This window comes from Ovis canadensis, chromosome 26 (assembly GCF_042477335.2).
Source record: "Ovis canadensis isolate MfBH-ARS-UI-01 breed Bighorn chromosome 26, ARS-UI_OviCan_v2, whole genome shotgun sequence".
NCBI classification, from domain to species: Eukaryota; Metazoa; Chordata; class Mammalia; order Artiodactyla; family Bovidae; genus Ovis; species Ovis canadensis.
Window position 1 is genome coordinate 29,482,369 of NC_091270.1, and position 22,457 is coordinate 29,504,825.

At 46.5% G+C, this 22,457-nt stretch overlaps 1 protein-coding gene and 1 long non-coding RNA gene across 3 annotated transcripts in view; one reads left to right on the forward strand and one right to left on the reverse strand.

The window, feature by feature from the left end:
• The window catches only part of LOC138431053 (uncharacterized), a 72,323-nt gene extending 59,113 nt beyond the window's left edge, over positions 1-13,210 (reverse strand). Inside the window, exons 1-2 of one of the 2 annotated variants that reach the window (XR_011253511.1) lie at positions 12,444-13,210; positions 11,511-11,639 (exon numbers count right to left, since the gene is read on the reverse strand). This is a non-coding gene — a long non-coding RNA (uncharacterized lncRNA). Of the gene's footprint in view, positions 1-11,510; positions 11,640-12,159; positions 12,237-12,443 lie in introns of those variants that run through there. The other variant, XR_011253512.1, reaches the window with a different exon arrangement.
• Positions 12,625-22,457, forward strand: part of WWC2 (WW and C2 domain containing 2) — a 148,914-nt gene continuing 139,081 nt past the window's right edge. Inside the window, exon 1 of the mRNA XM_069573191.1 lies at positions 12,625-13,998. Within this exon, the coding sequence (XP_069429292.1) occupies positions 13,868-13,998 (131 nt within the window). The 5' untranslated portion in view covers positions 12,625-13,867. The remainder of the gene's footprint in view (positions 13,999-22,457) is intronic.

Sequence of the window (22,457 nt, forward strand, 5' to 3'; positions counted from 1 at the left end):
CCAATAGGGCAGCCGATGGCCCACTGTTGGCTTCAAGGCTGAGTAGGTTGGACACACTTGTCCCCAGCACAGTCTCATTGGAGGAAGCCTGTGCTTGCTCCTTTTGTGGGAGAGTTTTTGCCTCATCCTAAACAGCCTGGGGTCACTGCCTGGAACCTAAGTTTACTGAATGGGGGAAACCAGGTTTGGCCCAGTGGACCAAGTTGTCCAAAAATAAGGTGGCAACTGGGGAATCAGGGCAGCTGCCAGACTAGACTTTGAGTCCTCTTACAGTCTGGGTTAGAAGGCCATGGTGGCAGACACGGCATCAGGCAGAGACAGCAGCAGGGCATGGACCACAGCAGTGGGCACACCTCCCGGACAGAGCTGCTGTTGGTGAGCCCAGTTAGCAAGCCGAGTGCACCTAGAGGCCTGTCTACAGAATACAGACGCCCTCTCGCTGTGCCAACTGTGTTAAAACCTGTGGGATTCTAACTTACGCAGATGACTAAGTGAACATGCAGAGGTTAACGCCGTTGAAAGAAGAATTTCTTACATTTTCCGAAGGAAATGGGGCACACGGGGGCACGTGGAGAAGCACCAGGGTTGGTCAGAGCACAAGCAGGAGTGGGGAGACCACAGACCCCAACCTCTACTGGGGTTTCCCTGGGAAAGGCAAGGTTTAGGGTCAGCTTGAATAACTCGAGCATGGGCTTCAAAGCATAGGGGCTGTCCTTGGTTGTCTGGTTCACAGCCCTGGGTTGATACAGAGCTGGGGAAATACTGGCTTGGTGTGTGAGAGTTAAATAAAGGAGGTGGTTGGGAATATGCGTTTGGGATTGGGTGGCGGGGGCGGGGGGGGGGGGCAGGTTGTGGCACGAATTTCACACACCCCACCCCCCACAAAAGCTGGACCACAGTGGATATGGAAACAACTTTGGCTGTTCGTCTGGCCCTGGGATGGCTGACTGCCAAGTGGACAAACACAGAATCTAAGCGAACACAATCACAACACTTTAATATACCCCATTGTTTTGCCCTTTGGGAACCTCTTTTTTCACATGTTTGTATCTATTTGGCTGCACTGCGTCTTAGTTGCAGCATGCGGGATCTAGTTCCCTGACCAGAGGCGGAACCTGGGCCTCTTGCATTGGGAGCCTGGAGGCTTAGCCACTGGACCGCCAGGGAAGTCCCTTTGGGAACTTCTTTATTTTCTGGGCCTACGGGGTGATCCAGACACCTCTCGCATTTTCCCGGCTCCACCCCTAGAAGCAGTCGCCTCTTCAAGGATCCCAGGTTGCTTTTATTGGAACATGGTGTTGGAAACCAAGCGGTCAACGCTGGTCCTCAGTACTGTGTCTGCAGTAGTAAGTTCTGGCCAGTGAGGTGCCATTGTTTCCAGGTCCTCTGATGAGACAAGCCAGGAAATACATGTGTGTGCATAAACCCAAGGATATACATGCATACTGCTTTTATCCGGCTGTGTCGGGTCTTGGCTGTGTTGGAGAATCTCTCGTTGCGATGCATGAACTCTCTAGTTGTGGCGTGTGGGCTCCGGAGTTGCGGTGCCCAGGCTCCAGAGCATATGGGCTTCAGCAGTCACGGCACACACGTTTAGTTGCTCTGTGGCATGTGGCATTCTAGCTTCCCAAACAGGGATCAAACCCTGCATTGCAAGGCAGATTCCTAACCACTGGACCACCAGAGAAGTCCCACATGCACATTTCTGATTATCTGTATCTACCTATCATCTCTCTACCTATATTCAACTTCATAGTGATGCCTCCAAAACTATTTCAGAACCACGGGGTTCATTCTAGATCTCCCCCTTGCTTATTTGTAACTTTTTTTTTTTTTTTTGACAGTGAGAAACCTGGCTCAGGTCTACCCAAACCACCGCTGATAATAATGAATCAATTTTGAATGAAGATAGAAAACAAAGAAGCAATGTGCTCTTCATAACAACTGTCCACACTAACCACCACTCTGCTGTGATGTGGCGGAGAATGTGGGTCCTGGAGTCAGCCCCCTGGGTGGGAGTTCCAGCTTCGTCACTTGAGAGCTGTGTTGTCGGTGGACAAACCAGTTAAGCCATCTGTCTCAGCTTCCTCCCCTCTCAAAAGGATTCAGAAAGGACATAGCTCACAGGGTTGATGGAAGAGAAAAGAAGCTAATAGAAGAAAGCACTTAGAATAGAGCCTGGCTCATAGTACATGCTCAGTAATTAACTTTTTTAAAAAAGTATATACCAGAAGATTTATTTGACCAAAATCTCCAATAGCCAAAAGTGACCTGATGACTTCCAATTCTGAGTGTTTTGTAAATATGATTCGTCAATCAATCTAATACAAAAAGAAAAGTCACTTCAGTGTGGAAAATCCTCAGCGGTTTAATATTTGCTCAAGATGAATCAATGCATTCCTCTGCAGCAAACTCTTTAACCATAACTTCTCCAAATTACACATCATTCCTTTAGCGTGCTGTCATGTTATCTACTTTCAATCCTCTTTTATCATTATTACTGTTTTCCACTGGACTTATTTCCTTTTCGCTGAGAAAGTTGAATTTTTTTTTTTTTTTTTTACGTGAAGTCTGATCTTCCTTCAGGTCTGAAGTTTTTATTTTATTACGTACTAATCCATCACTTTAATATTCCCAATGAGAAAGCAGCACATGGGTATTAGTATGCAACCTTGACATTTTAGGAATATTTTAAATCTCTGCACTGGCAGTTTCTTTAAAAATGTAAAAAATGTCTGAAATATTTAGCCTTCGCAAAGATATAAAAGACATGTCTTGAATTTATCATTCAGATATATCTTATTTGAGCATTATAGCTGCTCTGTAGACAGCCTGTACTTTTTCCTCTAAAGTTCACAGCTATTGGTTCATAATTAAACAAGGTCTGGTATAGTCAGGCGACATCAAAATATTATAGAACTGGAGACAACATGCAAAGTCAATCACAGCAATACTTACAAAACTCACTTAGTCTAAGGAGTAACGTGGATGGAACTTATTCAAGAGAAGCTCAGGATTATTATTAAACTCACAGAATCCCCTACCCCCATCTCCAGGAGAATCTTATGCAAATCGGACCTGAATCTGCAAATCGGACTCTTTAACAAGAGTTCCAGGTGATGTTCCTCACCAGGTACATTCGGAAACACTGATTTTAATCCAAGATCCTGATTTGGTAAGGAAACTGAATCCCAGGGAAGAAGTTCCCTACCACCACCCGCCACCTCCATCCACTCACCCAGGGTTTTTGGGAAGTGCCTCCTCCTATGTTGAAAGTATGTTGAAAGTTTGGGGACAGTGAGCTGCTGCTATGCATGGCCAGTGGAGTTGCAACTGGGTACAGCTTTTCAGACAGACGGTTTGGCAATACATGTCAAAATATTAAATGTGCTTTATCTTTTGATCCTATAATTCCAGATGAAAATGGAATTTCTGAAATTGTCGCTCAGACCACTTGCATCAGAAGCAGCTTTTGAGGCTGCGGATTTCATCATCTCGTGTCAATCGACTGAGTCATACACAACCTCTGGGAGCGGGACCCTGTAGTCTGCATTTTTAACAAGGTTACCAAGAGGTGAACAAGATTCACTGAAGCTGGGAGAAATGCTGCCCTTGCAGGTGTGAGGGTCAGAGTCCTAGCCCGGGGGCAGATGGCGGCATCCACACAGAGGGGTAGTTCCTCCCACCCCACCCCCGGCATGGGACATGGAACATCAGAGCCCAAGGAGGGTAAGAGAAGTGTGTGCTTGGATGGGGAGGAAGATGGGCAACACGAGGATGTTGTCCTCAGGGGGTGGCCCCTGATGTGGGAGCCCTCCGAGAGGAGGGGGTAGGCCAGGCATGAGGCATGCAGGCCACGTGGGGGCGGGTGGTACCATCAGGGAAGTCGCCTCTGCAGCCTTGTTGGTTACATTCCCAGGTGTTGATTACACACATAAATACAGTGAGGACAAGAAGAGTCAGTTTTCTCCCAGGTCGAGAAGGGAGTGAACAAACACGAAAAGGAAGAAGACTGGAGTGAATGCTGTGATGCTGGGTGTGACGTGAAGGAATTCCTGAGACCGAGAAAGAGATACGCAGGTAAATATGTTCACTAGGAGGGCTGGGATGGCCCTCCTAGAGCGATGAGTCCACCTAAGTGCCCAAATGCCAGTTTATAAATACCGTTCCTTGCCCACAAAAAGGAACTGGGTGGGGTCCCTGGAGAAATAGCGGAGTCGGGCGCTGAGGCTGAGAAAGGATGAAAGGAGCCTGGAAAGTCTTCTTGTGCCAGACAACAAGGAAGTGCTCAAAGAAAGATGGAGCTACATCAGAGGACACAGGAAACAGACCACAGGAGCTTGCGTCCTTGGCCAAACCTAAGACAATTTGAGCATAAAAAAAAAAGATGGTGTAGTTGCCAAGAACTCAGGGGAGGGGAGCATGGGTACAGAGTCTGGGGAGGATGGGGGTCCTGGAGATGGACGGTGGCGACGCTGCAGAACAGTGTGAATGCGCTGAGGGCCCCTAAACTGTACACTTAAAAATGACTAAAATAGCAAGCGCTGTATTTATTTTGGCATAAAAATGACGGAGTGGAGTATAACACACAGAATAAAAAACAGTCCATAGGTCCCTAATGATCAGAATTTTTTCTTTAAATGACAATAAGGGCAAAAAGAGATAGGAAAAGGTCTTCACATAAAATGCTGGCTGAGGGACTTTCTTGGTGGTCCAGCAGTTAAGAATCTGCCTTGCAATTCAGGGGACGTAGGTTCGATCCCAAGTAGGGGCAACTCACCCCTCAGCTAGAGAGGCCATTTGCCACAACTACTGTGCCTGATGCTCTGCAACTAGAGAAGTGCCCGTGCACCACAACAAAGAGCCAGCGTGAACATTTAAAAAATAAAATGAAAACAGAGCCAGATTTTAAAAGCTGGCTGATAAATGGAAGGGAAACACACACCATTTTGGAACCATCAATGTAATAACTGATATATGCAAGTGTGGAAAAAAGAAAGCTGAGCACAGAAGAATTGATGCTTTTGAACTGTGGTGTTGGAGAAGACTCTTGAGAGTCCCTTGCACTGCAAGGAGATCCAACCAGTCCATCCTAAAGGAGATCATTCCTGGATATTCACTGGAAGGACTAATGCCGACGCTGAAACTGCAATCCTTTGGCCACCTGATGAAAGAACTTGACTCATTTGAAAAGATCCTGATGCTGGGAAAGATTGAAGGCGGGAGGAGAAGGGGACGACAGAGGATGAGATGGTTGGATGGCATCACTGACTCAATGGACATGAGTCTGAGTGAACTCCAGGCGCTGGTGATGGACAGGGAGGCCTGGTGTGCTGCTGTCCATGGGGTCACAGAGTCAGACACGACTGAGCAACTAAACTGACTGAAGCATGGATCTTGGATAAATGCCAAATCCAGCAGGTGAGAGGTTTGTTTGGGAAAAGGATATGCACATAGTCTCCAAGTATCACCTCACAGATGGTTACTAGTTACCAAGGAGAAAAGACGCCTTTACAATGGCATCACATACACACCTGTCAGACACCACCTTGGGTGACTTGGTCGTGCACCGGACCGATGAGGACGTGAGAGGTCTCCTGATGTGATGACGTGGGAAGTACAAACCTAACTGTGGCATTTTCTTGACAAGACTTTTCATCTGAATCTTGAGGAAGTCATCAAAAACCAGACTGTGGGATATTCTGCAAAACTGCTAGCCTTGACTCTTCGTCACTGTCATAGAAGAATTTTTAAAGAATAAAAACTAGGAAGGGGACTTCCCTGGCAGTCCAGTGGTTAGTCTTAACCAACCACCCCTGATCCCTGAGCTAAGATCCCACGTGCCTTGGGGCCAAAAACCCAGAACATAAACAACAGAAACCGTGTTGTAACAAATTCAATAAAGTCTTTAAAAATGGTCCACATCAAAAAAAAAAAAAATCTAAAAAAAAGAAAAAGCAGAAGGATGTTCAAGATTAAAGGAAATGAAAGAGACAGGACAATTCAGTGCCACATGACGTCCTTGACTGCATCCTGTTTTTTTTCTTAAAAAAAAAAAAAGCTATACAGGACATTTTAGGGTAATCAGGGAGATTTGGGTATGGACTGTATGTTAACTAATACTCATTATATCAATTTTAACTAGGGGGGCGTTGATAATAATGCTATGGCTATAGCAGAGAATGTCATTTTTACTTTCATGTCCTTATTTTTACTTTTATTCATGGTTGCATAAAAAAATCTTTATAGATAGAGACATAAAAGTAACGTGGCAACATGTCATTATCTCCTGGTGAATCTAGAAGACAGTCTAGGTATTCATTTTATCTTGCTCTCAATTTTTCTAGTTTTCACGTTTTTCAAAATAAAAAGAATCCAACTGTCTTGGGCATGTCTCAAGAAGTGAATGGCTCCAATTTCTTATTGTTTAAATATTAAAATAACACTGTTACAACAGTAATAACAATATTCCACATATTTAAAGACAAAAACAGGAACTTCCCTGGAGGTCTTTATATGAATGAAATCTTTCTGAACAAATTATTTTGCTTCTTGCTTCTTGTTGGGGTGGTTCAGTCACCCAGTCAGGTCCTTCTGTTTGCAACCCCATGGCCTGGAGCACACCAGGCCTCCCTGTCCCTCACCACCTCCTGGAGTTTGCCCAAGTTCATGTCCACTGCATCAGTGATGCCAGCCAGCCATCTCATCCTCTGATGCCCTCTTTTCCTTCTGCCCTCAATCTTTCCCAGCATCAGCGACTTTTCCAGTAGTCAGTCAGCTGTTCGCAACAGGTGACCAAAATACGGGAGCCTTAGCTTCAGCATCAGTTCTTTTTTGTGTAGCTATAGTTTATCCTTTTATCACCGCTCTATTGTGTTGTTTAAACAAACCACATGCTATATTTATCCACTACAGTCTTTATCAGACATTTGCATGCTTCACTTTTGGGCTATTGTAAATAATAAGCCCTAAACATTCTGGTACATGGCTCTGATGCATGTATGTGTGAATTTCTCTAGGGATACACTTGGGAATGGAATCAGTAGGTCATAGGATGTGTGGATATCCTCCATTTTCTTAGATACAGCCAAAATGTGTCTGTAGCAATCTGCATTCCCACCCGTCACTGATGACAATTCCTGTTGCTCCACATACTTACCAACACCTGACATTACTACATTTAAGTTTTTGCCCATGTGGTGGCCGCATGGACAGAGGAGCCTGGTGGGCTACAGTCCATGGGGTCACAAGAGTCGGACACGACTTATTGACTAAACCACCACCACCAGCAGCTGCATGAGTATTTCTCATTGTGGTTTTAGTTTTCATTTTACTGGCTTTTAATGATGTTGGGCACCTTTCCACATGTTTATTGGCAAAATCTATTTCTTTGAACATGCTTTATTACACAGACCTTTTTTCTCTTTATTCAATTTGAAAATCCACAAATCAAATGAATTTGGGAGATTATGTTGTAGTTAATTTCTCAAAGCCAAATCTACAGCATTGAGTCAACATCAGGAAATCAAGAACTAAGATGAAGAAAGAAGGTGAAGCGGGGAAAGAGAGGCTGATCAATAATAAGTAGAAAAGAAAGATTTTAGTGGAAAATCCAGAGGGGTAGGAAAGGAGATATAAAATTGTTTTAAAAGATAGGGATGAGGGGATACAATCCCATCGTTTGTTTTATTTCTTTATTTACTTATTGGCCCCGCTGTACAGCACTTGTGATCTCGGTTCCCCGACCAGGATCGAACCCAAGCCCCCTGCATTGGAAGCCAGGAGTCCCAGATCCCATCTTTTAAAGCTGTTTTTCATGGATTATAAAGTTGGAATGGGGGGAAAATGTAAATTAAAGATGGTAAAAGGAAAATGGAAACTCATGTTATTTTATCATGTAAAAAGAAAAAAAAGAAAGTCTACCTCACAGAGCATATAAGAGGTACCTTCTGAGTGCCTCACACATATAAACATGTCATTTGAACTTTGGTTCCTCTGCACTAATACGACAGCTATTAAATGTTTCCTATCATTTTAGCAATCATGGGGTTTGCTCAATGTGGCTCACCATCTGCAGTGAAATAGGTAAAATCTAACCTGTTTGATGCTGCTTACTACTGAACTGGAATGACTGTTGCTGCCTAAGGTGTTGGTATTGTTATTAACTGGAAGGGAAGTGGCTGTGGTAATTGAGCTTTCTGGTTTGGCCTGGCACTGGGAATTCTTAAAAGGTCATATGCCTCTCTTTTTTTTTTTCTTTTTTAAATTTTTATTTTTTGGTTGCACTAGTCGGCTCCCTGACCAGCGACTGAACCCACACCTCCTGCACTGGATCACCTGGGGAGTCCCTCATATGCCTGTCTTTTTAAGGACTGTCCAAATAATACCGTTTAGGAACTGTGGATTAGGGTTACCTATTCATAATAACTCATAGAGATAGAAATGTTATTTAACACTTCGGATGCAGAAAAGCAAAAACAAAAAAGTCACTAGCTCGATCTAGGGGAAAAAATGTTCTCTTTATTTAGAAGTTCTGGTTTATATAATCCCTGATCTCCTGGAGAGACAGGGGATATTAAAATATTAAAAACCAGTTCCTCTTGTCCTACACGTGAGTTGACTCAATAGCTTAACGATAAAGGTTATAACAATAATTCATTCAGAGATGTATTACAAGCCAGTAACGAATTCCTACACACATCCTTGAAAATGGAGACCACATTTTACAAAGAAATAAACTAAATCATATCAAATTACTGAAGAGTTCTAGGCCAAACACAGGATTACAGATGGGTTATTTAATTCTATTAGACTTGGATATTTCCTTCCCAAGACTTTGTCCCAAATCCTTGGCCCTTTACAGAATTTTCGGATGGGCAACATTCAATGAATGATACACTTGCAGTCCTGACCTTTTGAGTCTTGACCTTTAACTCTCTCCTGGAGTATCTCTAATTTCTAAAAATCAAAGCCCATATCAGATCCCCTTTTGGACTTCCTCATTTATTTCAGCTATTTGAGTCTCTCCTGATGGCCTAAAATCTTGGAATCGGACCAGGTTCCTCCTTCTGGTCTAGTCACCTCTTAATCTAATCAGGAGCAAATTCTTGCCGGATCATTCCTTTTCATGCCCTCCTCACTTTATTTCTAATCCAGGCTTTTATCTCTCTCATACCTATACTATCACGCCAGCCTCCTAACTAGATGGCTCCAGCCAGTCTTGGGTCCTTGCACGCCAGATTCAGCCTGGAGTTTCCGGCACCCATGTCCTTCTGTAAGCCTGCTGTCCCTGCATGCTGGTCCATTTTGGAATCATATCCTCGCATCTCAACCCCATCCATTTGCCTTACCGATCATTTTCATCATGTATACTGCCTTGATGAGACCTTTCTTTCCAACAGCCCCCAGTCTCTTCATTTACTGTCTGAATGCCCCCCCCCCCCCCCTTGACACTAAGGAAGCATACACGAGACTGTGTTCTTTGAATTTTATGACTGGCTCCATCTCCAATGAAGTTAGCAAGGAAAAAAAAAAGCTGTTTTTCATGGATTATAAAGTTGGAATGGGGAAAAATGCAAACTAAAGATGGTGAAAGGAGAATGGAACCTTATGTTTTTTCATTATGTAAGAAAGAATGTAAATGAATTCCTTACAAGCAAGCGTCTTTTGCACCTTACTTTTCTTCCAGTATATGTATATATACTGGATTAAAAAGAATCCTGAGCATCCTTTCGTATCAGCAAACACATTTTTACGCAAGCTTTTTAAATGCCCGCTGCGTATGGATAATGCATTTGCTTAGCCCCTTAATGACGGACACTGGTCATTTTTCCAGCTTCGTTATTATCAAGCATGCTACAATGAACATTCTTGCGTATCTAGGGGAACTATCTATAGGTAAAGTAGTAGCCCTGAGGGACTTCACTGGCAGTCCAGTGGGTGAGGATCCACCTGCCAGTATAAGGGGCAGAGCTTCTTTCCCTGGTTTGGGAAGGGTCCACACGCCTCGGGGCAACTAAGTCTATGTGCCACCGCTACTGACGCCTGCCTGCACCAAGAGAGGCCGCCCCAGTGAGAAGAGCAGCAGAGAGCAGACCCCACTCTCCGCAATTGAGAAAGTCCTGGCGCCGCAACGAAGACCCAGTGCAGCCAAAACGAACTAATCTTACATATCGTAGAGCTAGGATTGCTAAATATGCACCTATACTGGACTAAAAACATGTATTTCAATTTGGATAGATATAAGGAATTCTCTGTTGAAATAATTTTCACTCTCCACTCTCGTTTTTGATACCACTCAATTTCCTGCCACCCAGGATCTGGACATTGACATGGGAGCTTTGTTTAATGGCAGCTCATCCCCACCGACTATCAGTATTGGAGAACATTGGAAAGCTAGGAGAAAAGGGAATTGAAGGCCAGAAAACTGGAATAATCTGGGATCTGGGGCAAGAGACAGCCTCGTCCTTCTGAACTGGAACCAAATGAAATCTAAACATATCACCTATAAAACAGTGGATAATCTTCAGGTTGGTTTTATTTTTATAGATGTGAATGTAAACAAAATGAAAAGTCCTCATCTTAACCCCTAGGAATTCTCTGAAGGGGTGGTACTATGTAAACTGAGTGAACTCACAACAGCAGAGTAAAACTTGATCAAGACAAAAACCCTGCAGAGGGGCGACTTTCCTATCATCTGAACTGCTTTTGTGTGGCCAAATGTTCCCTGTGCCACCCAGGAGGGGAGAAGAAGTGAGCTTGTCTCTTAAATGCTTTCGAGTTTTGTCTGTCTATTTAGGGTCCCTTTTTGAAGTCCTGGGCTTCCCTAGTGGCACAGCTGGTAAAGAATCCACCTACAATGTGGGAGACCTGGGTTCAATCCCTGGGGTTGGGAAGATTCCCTGGAGAAGGGAACAGCTATCCACTCCAGAATTTTGGCCTAGAGAATTCCACAGACTGTATAGTCAGTCCACAGGGGTGGCAAAGAGTCAGACTAGACTGAGCCACTTTCACTTTCAAAGTCTTAGATTTATGGAACAATAAACAGCCATTGACAGCTGTATGCTATTTTGGATTCCTCATCCATTTTAGAAGTTGGGTAAGAATACTGACTTATCTGAAAGCTTATCAAATTTGAAATTAACTGAGAAGTATCATGTTGTAGTTTATCCCAGTGAAACAAACTAAAATGTGGCCATGGCAAACTGTGTCACTTTTTTCTCTGATAGCAGGATGCAGACATTTTTAATATAAAACATGTTTTCTGTTTAGGGGAGGGAAGCATATCGGAAGCAAGGTTTAAAGAATGGCTTGGCTGGGTTGCCAGATGATGTTATTATTAATAGTATACCAGGACACAAATTTTGACCATGGTAATGGGCCAATTTAGAGCAGTCCAAAACAAAGCTTCTCCTTTACTCAGTAGCATGAGAGATTAGTTTTAGTCCTATCTTTTCCCCAGCATTCAGAAGTATAACCTTAAGCTTACACACTAGGATGGCCCATCTCACCTGGAATAGGGCAAAGCTTGCCCCGTGGGATCACTTCCTGATGAATGGAGTGAGGCTGAACGAGGGAGCAAGCGGGGTCTTCCCTTGTCACCGGTGAAGCCTGACTCCCTGGGTGTACACAAGGAAGACCTAGAAAGATACAGAAAGTGAATTCATCTTGGGTGGCTACCTTCCCTGCCTCCTGCTCCCTAGGGTAGCTCCTGAGTGCAACCCTCTGGGCGCTCTAGAGTGTCTTATGGTAAAAGTTTCTACTCAGATGCTCCAGGTACGGATACAACCCCTCTAAGAACCTCGCCCGAGAAGGCAGGTCCAGTCCTCACCACGAAGCTGTTCCAAGCCCCCGAGCCTCCATCCTTACTCTGCGGGACCAACCTCCTCTTCCTTGGAGATGGACCACTGACACCCCGACGGCCTAGAGGACCAAAGGCCGTCCCCACCTCCAAGGCGGCTGCCAGACTAACGGGGGCAGCTCCGCGCCCTGGGGAACCTCAATTAACCTGACCTCCTTACCCGTGGGTGGATTCAGGAGGGGAGGCGGACGCGGCTGCAGACCCCCACCCCCACCCTGAAAGCCCTTGCTGTGCGCTGTGTCCGGCGCAAGGTGGGAAAAAGTCTACGTATAAGGCGGCAGGATTAAGCGATTTCACACCTAGTGGTGAAAGACCGATCCCCAGGGTCTTCCTTGATTCCCGCCCCCGCCCCCCACTATAAAAGCAGCTGCTCAGTAACCCGGAAGACTCTGAATGGTGGGGACGGTGGTGCAGGCCGGGCTGGAGAGGAGTTGGGGGACTGGGAGGCTCCCTCTCAGACGGAAAGGCTGGGGGGCGCAAATGCTGTGGGTCCGGGCCCTGCCAGGCCTGCTGCCCGTGACCCAGTCCAGCCCGGAGCCCGACGTCCGGGCCGACCAGGACTTAGTAGCTGCTGAATAAATACTTGTGGAATGAGAGAAAGTCCGCGTTCCTTCCCGGACACGTCCAGGGGCCGGGCCGCCGCGGTTTCCTTCCAGCGCGCTCGCCCACACCTCCCCGGGCGGCGGCTGGGCTCGGGGCCGGGGACTTCCCGGGGCGGGGGCGGACGGAAGGGGCTGGGTGCCCGGGGCGGGCACGTCCAGCGCGGGGCCGCGCGGGCCGAGCGGACGTGGACGACGACCAGGGCGGGGTGGTCAGCGGCTTCTCCGGGTCTGGCCCGAGTCCTCCCGGCGGGGCCCCTCAGGGGCCAAGGCGGGTCGCGGCGCTCTCGGACCTCGGGACTCGCCCTCGCTGTCCGCCGCGAGGCCCGCAGGGCCCCTCGGAGCTCCCGAAGAGCCGGGCGCCCTCGCAGAGGCCCCCGGACGCGCTTTCCGGCGCCGGCGGGGCTTTTCACACTTTCTACCCCACCCCTCGCCACGGGACCCGCCCGGGGAACCGAGAGGGGGTGCGGAGCGCCGCGCGAGGGACCCTTTTGTGCCCTCGCTGTTTGCCGGGACCTTTTGCTTCTGAAGGGAGCCTCCCCACACCCCCTTCCTCTCGGGCAAAGTCTTGTAGTTTCCCTGGAAGTCAGAAAGAGGTGGAAGGAGAGGGCTGCGGGGCGCTTTTTCGTTAGTTTTCCGACCCGAAACTCTTAAAAAATAAATAAACCCCAAGCGTTCGGCCGTAGGGAGACTTCGGGAGTCCGGAGGAAGCAGCGAGCCGTGCATTCCTCCGTCCGCCTCCCTCCCACCTGGCCCGCGGCTCCCCTCCCCCGCCGCCGCTGACGCCCGGCTCCGGCCGGCGCCCAGGCCCGCGCGCAGAGCCGCGGGAGCGGCAGGGTTAAGCCCTGGAATGTGGCGGCGAGGAATGTGCATGCAGATGAGCCGGGCGGGGGGGGGGCGGGGCGATGGGCGGGGCTGGTCCGGAGGGGTGGTGAGGGCGGGTCAGGGGCGTGCCGAGGGGCGGACACATGCTAATCGCATGCAAATGAGGAGCCCCGTCGCCGCCTCGGCCGCCGCTCTGCCGAGCTTCCCGGATCCGAGCCCAGACGGCGGCGACTCGGGCAGCCTGGGCGCCGCGACCCTCGGCGGCCGTAGGGGGACGGGGAGGAGGAGGAGGAAGAGGCGGAGGCTGCGGCGGCGATCGCGAGGAGGAGGAGGAGGCGGAGGAGGGTTAGCTCGCCCGCTCCGACGCAGACATGGTGGACTGATCCCCGGCGGGGCCGAGAGCAGGGTTTCCTGAGACGCCCCCAGTCCCCTCGCGTGGCCCCCGCCGCAGCCCCGCGGGCCCCCACCCCTCGCCGGCGCCCGGATCTGGGGTGCGGCGGCCGGGCCCGGGCAGTCGCGTTCCCGCCGCGTCCCGCGCCCGGTTCCCCTATGGAGGCGCCGCCCGCCGGCGAGGCCGCCGACCATGCCTAGGAGGGCCGGGAGCGGGCAGCTGCCGCTACCCCGGGGCTGGGAGGAGGCCAGGGACTACGACGGCAAGGTCTTCTACATCGATCACAACACCCGGAGGACCAGCTGGATCGACCCCCGGGACAGGTGGGCGGCCGGGCCGCGGGGCGGGCGCGGGGACCTGCCTCGGGAGCGCGGCGGCGGCTGTTGTCCGGGAGACCCGGCCGAGCGGCGGCGCCCGCGGCGCGGGGGGCGTGGGGCGCGCGGGGCGTCGCCTGCCCCCGGGGGTTGCTGCCGGGAGGGGTCCCGGGGAGGAGGCGCTGGGACCCTCCGCCCGAGCCGGGGCTGCGTCAGCCCGGCCAGGCGCCCTGGCCCGAGGGGCCCGCGGAGAGCCGCCGCAACCGGGCTCCCCCTTGGCCACTACCTACCCGAGCGCCCCGGGACCTTGAGGCGCTCGGGGCGCGAAGGCGAGGGTGGGATCGATGCCCTGGGCGAGCGCTGTGTCCGATTGACGGACCCAGAAGGGCCACCTGAGCCCTGCTCGGAGCCCGCCTCCGCCCGCAGTTGACCAGATGGAGGCTGGAGGGCACACTCGGCCTGGGTGGCGGGGCGGGGCCCGGGGCCTCCCAGAGGAGCAAGGCCCGAGCGCCAGGTGGGGGGGGGGTCACCCACTGGCTAGGCCACCTGTGGCATCTCTGAGGGCCGTTCTTGGCTTCCAGCCTCGAGTGCACTTCTTGACCCGGGGCGCGCCCGCAAGAAGGCCGGAGGCCCGGGGCGTGGAGGGAGGGGGTCCGGGAGCCCTTCCCTGCTGGACCCGGCTGGTGGGTGCAATTGACTTTGCCCCTCAGATTCTGGAGACGCTTGTTTGGGGGTTTGCTGCCTGGCGTTTATCTTCACCTGAATACTTGAACTGCCTCCCAGATCTTGAAAAGACAGATTCTGTTTTGAAATAAGAAGTGGTGACATGAACCGTAGAACTGAACCTTGGTTATTGAGGAATTGGCGGACTTGAGCTTAGCATGTGTTCCTTTAAGTTTTTAACACACTTTTTATTCCTGCTCAGAAGCAAAGAGGAAAAACATGACATTCTAAGAAGTTTAGGAGCTGAAGTTTAGGTGAATGTTCACAAACATTGTTTCTCTCTTCCATCTTTCTTTTCACCCTGAAAAAGAAAATGTCTCACAGTTAGATTTTTAGAAGAATCATAGGAAAGATTTCTAATAGTAAATTTGTAAACTGTCTATTAAGGAAATATTCCTACTTATAAATTTAAATAGTATACTGTTAGGGAAAATTCCAAATCTTGGGTGGTTATCATTTCTGAATTTTCTTTCCACCTTTGTGTGTTATTCTTACTTTATGTTCTCAGTTACTTTTATCCTAAGAATATTGTTTTTGAATGCTATTAAAGAGCAGTTATAAGAAAGTCACAAGTGGCATTATAAATTTATGGAGCAATCCTTGTTAAATTATCCATGAAGGTATCAGTTTAGGTTTCCCTCTTGAAATGAGAAAAGACACCTGTGCTGAGGTCGTGTCTTGCTCCACCCTGGTTGCCTGTTACTGGCTTGATGAAAGTTATGACAAGCATCACACCTTCACAGTCTCTCCAGGCGTGTTAGCTGTTGTCATAAACTTCACGCTCCAAGCCAGTTATTGCACTTTGAAACTACTTAACAGATAGTAAATGTCAGTGATGATGGTGTGCACCCAACAGTGGCTTTTAAGGCACCTGTATAAATACTTGACTTTAATAGTCGTAGGGTCATTCTTTCTGCTTTCTGATACTTGGAGTTTCAGGTTATTGAAATTTCAATGCATTCTTGAAATATTTAGGCATTTGAGGTTCTCTTCTGCTTCAGTTTACATGATTTGTTAATATCATCTCTCTTGTGTTTACTAATAAGGACTACAAGACTAGGTAATGCCTGGGTAAAGCAAATAGAAAGTGAAGTAAAATTATATGGCTTGGCTTATCTTTATCACCACTTCTTAAACAAGTTAAGCATGTCTTTTATTTTAAATTGTTAATGGATTAACAATTATCATGAACTCTGTTTTCAGGAAATGTGTAACCACTTCATTTGATGGGGACAGTTTTGACTAAGGTGATTTGTTATTATTCCACTTTTTCTTGAAGCTGTTGTACCTTTAAGTATTTGTAAATCTGACTGCTTATAAATATTTCTGGATATCAATAATAAGAGTTTTAAAGATATTCTGCAAGATCAGAGTCAGAGCTGATATACTCAGTTTAAATTTGGTTGTATTTTCTTTTAGGGCAGTGAAGTGTCTATATGGTCTTGCTCACTAGTGTAGAAGATGGTCGGAGATGTTATTTGAAGGAAGCTGTGGGCAGTTTTGTTACACACTTACCAAACATGGGCAGAGGTGTCATACAGGTCAATTGGAGTGCACCCCTTCTTTTTACAGGATCAAATGAGAAATCCTGGAAGAAAAGTGACTTGATAAACTGTGGGTCTGCAGTACTTTTTAACTTTTAAAGCCATTATGATTATTTACCCATATTTATGTTCAGAAAAATAATTTTGTGTTTTTTATGGTCTACCAGAATCTGTAAGGTATTTCTGACTGCATAGGTAATTATGCAGATATCTTGGAGGAAGAATGGGGGATTTCATAGGAACATAATTTTATTAAATCAATGGTGATTTTAACATATTGCAGTATTGTTTTAAATGCTTTTAAGCTTTTGGAGGTCGATGACAATGCAAACTCTGCTGTGGCATGATCAGAGGTCTCATTGCTCCACCTTTATTAGCTGGAAAAAAGCTCAGATGAGTATCTGAACCCCTCTGAAGCTGCCTTTTCACCTCTGAAATGAAGGTCATACCACCTGCCCCATAGGGGTATCTTGGGTGCCCATGATGAGGGCCCAGCCAAAGAGGAGTAGTTGGAGTGTTGTCGTTCTAGTTCAGGAACCCACTGGTCGCTCAGGGCAGCCCTGGAAAGAACAGATGTTCTGACACACATTTTCTCAGTGTTTATTGTGTGGTAGCCTCCGCACTAAGCTCTTTAACTGGGATCTCATTTTATCCTGCCAGTCATCCTGAGAGGTGGGTGTCGTTCTTATCTTCCAGTTACAGTTGGGGAAATGGAGCCACAGGGACCGTTGCTGTGACACGTGGAGTGGGAATTTGCAGCCACAGAACCCGACTGGAGAGTCTGTGTCCGCTGTCATCCCTCTGGGCTTACTGGACATCTGGGCATGCTCAGGGGTCTTTGCGTGGCAGACAACCTCTTTGCCTAAGGTTGATTTTTTCGGCTGATTGACCAGTCTTTTTTCTTTTTTACTTTCATATAATTTTTTTCCATTCTGTACAGTTTTTAAATGTTGCTTCCATGTATAGTTAATACACTGTATTGCCCATATTCCCCATGTTCTACAGTACCTCTGTCAGCCTGTCTTACGTCAGTAGTTTATACCTTTCACTCTCTCAGTTCTGTGTTGCCACCCCTCCACGCTGGTAACCACCAGTTTGTTTCTGTGAGTCTGCTTCTTTTATGTTGTAGTCACTAGTTTGTTGTATTTTTTTAGATCCCATGTATAAGTGATATCATATAGTATTTATCTTTCTCTATCTGACTTATTTCACTTAGTGAAATACCCTCCAAGTCCATCCACGTTGCTGCAAATGGCAAAATTTTGTTCTTTTTTATGGCTGAGTCATAGTTCATTATATATATACATACATATGTGTATATATATATATATATATATGTATATATATATATATACCACGTCGTCTTTGTCTATTCATCTGTTGATGGACACTTAAGTTATTTTCACATGACCCATTTTTCTTGGTCTTAAGAGGATCCTGTCAACTATGTAGGATTCTCTGATGCCTGAGCTCGCCACACAGGGTGAATGCCTTGGGATGTGGGCTGGGGACCCGTCAGGCTGACCCCACTGAACCACAGAGCTGGTCCAGCTAGAACTTAGCAGTTCAATGTTCTCTTGAGCACGTTAGAAGTTCAGTTTGGGGAAGAGTTAAGGGCTCCATATCAATGTGAATAGATTACAGTTTTACTGTAACAACCCTGACTTTGCCCTTCCTCTCCCCTTCCCCGAGTCCCCGGGGAAAACTTCTCCTCCGTGTCCATGATTCCTTGGCAACCCACCCCACCCCAAGTGGACCAACTGTTCTTTTGCAAGTCTGACCCTCACTTACCTCTTATTTTGCTCAACATAGGCCCCCTTTGACCACACCAAATGGTGTTTATGGTGGGCCATAGATCATGGCCAAATGGCCTGGTGCTTTAAAAAAAAAAGCTAGTCCATGTTTTCTCCTATTCAATGAAGGAGAAAAAGGTGGAATGTTGGATTTATTTGCCTCTTGGAGGAGTAGATGGCTAAGGCAAACAGGCATCAGGGCCAGGATGAGTGGTTTTACAAACTCCCAGGGGAATTCTGTTCATTTTCTGTCCTCGAATTGGATGTTACAGTAACTTTGTCTCATTGAACTTAAAAGATTTATCACCACATAAAGCGACTTGGTAAAGAACCCGCTTGCAAATGCAGGAGACTAAGAACTCAGATTCGATCCCTGGGTCGGGAAGATCCCTTGGAGGAGGGCACAGCAACCCACTCCAGCATTCTTGCCTGAAGAATCCCATGGACAGAGGAGCCTGGCGGGCTACAGTCCATGGGGTCACAAAGAGTCGGACACGACTAAAGCGACTTAGCACGCATGCAGGCAAAGCCACTTTACGTTAAAACGGGTTGATGGGCCACAATCTTTGGTTTATGGCTCGCGTCAGATGTCGAGCAACTTGTGCTTTCTGACTGGTGGGGAAAAATCCTGGGGATTGGGAGCGGGGTATAGGAAGAGGATGTCAGCTGGGTATCACCAGCGTCTAAGTTACCTTTGGCTCTCCACACCCGGCCTAACCAGCACCTGGTTAGGCTCTGTGGAAACTCTATGTTATCTTTCTTTCAAAGTCAAAGCAAGTAATTTTTCTCAACTTACTGCTGGAGTGTGAATTCTTCAATATTACTCTCTTTGTCCTTTGTATCTGGTAGGTGTTAAATGAACATTGGTTCTGTTGTTGTGTAGTCGCTAAGTCATGTCAGACTAATTTGCAACCCCATGGACTATAGCCCACCAGGCTCCTCTGTCCATGGGATTTCCCAGGCAAGAACACTGGAGTGGGTTGCCATGCCCTCCTCCAGGGGATCTTCCCAACCCAAGGCTTGAACCAGCATTGCCTGCGTTGCCAGGCAGATTCTTTACCACTGAGCCACCTGGGGAGCTCGATGAAGAAAGTTTGTCAAGTTAATGAAAGAATGCAAGTGGAGCCACTCTCGTTTCCAATTTCTTATTGTTGGGTTTTCAAAAACTATACCCATAACCACCAACAACCAGAGACAATTGATTTTCCAGTTAGATTAAAAATAATGAGAACATTAAGCCTCTGCATTTTGACTAACAGCATAAATATGTGAATTACTTATGAGAGCAAAGAACAGAAAATCAGCCCCAACTGTCTTGATCACAGTCGCCCTTGTCATAGATGGCTGGGGATTGTCCCTCTCCGGGCCTTGTCCAACTCTGAGTGCCAGAGTGCTTACTGTGATTTGAGTGATTATGGTATTTGAAGTGTGGAGAGGTTCTTAGAAGAAGGTTTTTTTTCTTTTTTTTTAAAATCTCTCTGGGAAGCCCTAATTTAAATATAACTGTGCTGTCCTCCAAAAGTTCCCAGCAGAAATACTTCTTGTTTCCAACAGTAGGCTGTGACGCTTGCTGGAGTGAGCTGTGGTTGCTGAGTACACAACTGAGATTTCTCCCCTGAATTTTACTGGTCCATAGATTGCAGTTTAATTTTGTTAGAACTCTCAGGACAAGAATTGCCTTTTCCAAGAAAGACTATTATTTATGCATAGGCAATTGGTTGATTTTTAGCAACAAATTACTTAAGTTGTGAGCTACATAATCAGACACTATGATACATGGCCTGCAAGCCAAGATCTCACTTTTCTGTGGGTGAGCTCTGGTGGGTCGTGCTCCACCTGCCTCTGGGGCTTGGACATGTTGCCCTACGGATGGCACGTGGGTAGTTTTTCTGCGTGGACGTCTGTAGGAAAACCATGTCCCCGCTGTAGAGGAGTGTAGCCAGCCTCGTGGAGCCGAGGTGGGACTTGAACTGCTCTAGCCCTGATACAGTGTAGATCCCTAGAGACTTGGCCCTGGTCCTGTGTACCGCCCTAGTCCCATGAACTGGACTGAAACTGGTTGAACTGATTTCCTATTTGAATTTTGGGCTGATTTCTTCATCCATTTTTAAAGCTCTTTTAATTGGAAAAATCACCACAGAAATATAAAGAAAAGGAAAGGGATTTTTAAAGGCACGGAAACAGTGGCTGACTTTATATTTTTGGTCTCCAAAATCACTGCAGATGGTGATTACAGCCATGAAATTAAAAGACACTTACTCCTTGGAAGGAAAGTTATGACCTAGACAGCATATTAAAAAACAGAGATATTTCTTTGTCAACAAAGGTCTGTCTAGTCAAGGCTATGGTTTTCCCAATAGTCATGTATGGATGTGAGAGTTGGACTACAGAAAAGGCAGAGCGCAGAAAAATAGATACTTTTGAACTGTGGTGTTGGAGAAGACTCTTGAGAGTCCCTTGGACTGCAAGGAGATACAACCAGTCCATTCTGAAGGAAATCAGTCCTAGGTGTTCATTGGAAGGACTGATGTTGAATCTGAAACTCCAATATTTTGGCCACCTGATGTGAAGAGCTGACTCATTGGAAAAGACCCTGATGTTGGGAAAGACTGAGGGCAGGAGGAGAAGGGGACGACAGAGGATGAGATGGTTAGATGGCATCACCAACTCAATGGACATGAGTTTGGGTAAACTCCAGGAGTTGGTGATGGACAGGGAGGCCTGGTGTACATGGGGTTACAAAGAGTCGGACATGACTGAACAACTGAACTGAACTGACTATGTATGTAAGTTGTAGGTAAAAATGATTCCCCAAATATATAGCTTCAGAATGTTTTCAGTGTCTTTAGTGGGTTTTTTTCCCCAGCTATTTATTTTTTACTGCGATAAAAACATCACATAAAATTAGCCATTTTAAAGTGCACAGTTCAGAGGTTGTTGTTTTTTTTTTTTTCTTTTAGTGTGTTCATAGTGTTGTGCAACTGTGATCATTATGTGATTCCTGAACGTTTTTATCACCTCAAAGAGAAACCTGGTACCCATTAAGAGTTCAGTCCCCATTCTTCCTCCACCCCTGATGCCTTTGGAAACCCCTAATCTCCTTTCTGTCTCTATGTTTTTGCCTAACTGGGCATTATAAATGGAGAAATGCAGTATATTTCCTTATGTGTCTGGCTTCTCATGTTTAGCATGAGGTTTTCAAGATTCATTCACGTTGTAGCCTGTACCAGCATTTCATTCCTCTTTGTGACTTTGAATAATATTCCATTGTGTGGATATACCACACTTTGTTTACCCATGCGTCAGCTATTGGGCATTTGTATTGTTTCTGCTTTCTGGCTACTATGAATAAACACTGCCATGAGCATTTGTGCATGATTTTTATATGACTATATGTCTTTAATTCTCTTGGATAAAATACCTAGACGTGGAACTGCCGGGTTATGTGTTAATTGTATGTTTGACTTCATGAGGAACTGCCAGACTCTTTTTCCACAGTGGCTGCATCATTTTCACTTCTTCCAGCAGTGTGTGAGTGTTCCAGTTTCTTCACATCCTTACCAATGCTTGGTTTTGTTTTGTTTTTTTTTTTTTGAACATTTCTAGTGGACATGAGCTAGTAGAGTTAGTATCTTACTGTAATTTTTTTTTTTTTTTTTTTTTTGGCCACACCTCGCCGAATATGGGATCTTAGTTCCCCAACCAGGGATGAAACCCATGCCCCCTGCCTTGCAAGCATGGAATCTTAACCACTGGACCATTGGGGGAATTTCCTTACTGAGGTTTTGATTTGCATTTCCCTCCGTGTTTTGATAGTCTGGATATGACCCAAGTTTTCTCCTTGTATCCTAGCCTTTTAGCCTTTGCTACTGTACCCACCTTTTTGTGTCTCCCAACAGGCAGAGGAAGAAGAGTTAGGGTGAATTAAAAGTAGAAAATACTGATAAGGTACATATTAATTTTTTGTCTTCATCTTGGATAAGATATTCTAAGAGACATAGATGTGAATTGCATAGATAATGAATCATAATCTGTGTGTATGTAAACAGCCAGCTTATTCGATGATTTGATGTTTAAAAGCTTTAAACTAGTAATATATGGTAAGAATTAAAATCGTTTAAAAAAAAAAAAGGCAGTTAGAGGAAGTGTGCCGCCAAAGCTTCAGCCAGGCGATTGCGGTGAATGTCCACAGTGATAAGTCATGTTGAGGTACCACTGATACGATGTGATGGTCACTTTTTCTTGGTGGTCTTTCTCCCAGAAAACCAGTCTAATCATGAGGAGAACACCAACCAAATCTCCATAGAGGGCATTTCATAAACTATCTGACTAGTATTCCTTAAAACTGACATGGTCATTAAAACAAGGCATGTCTGAGAAGCTGTCCCAGCCTAGGAAGGCCGGATGA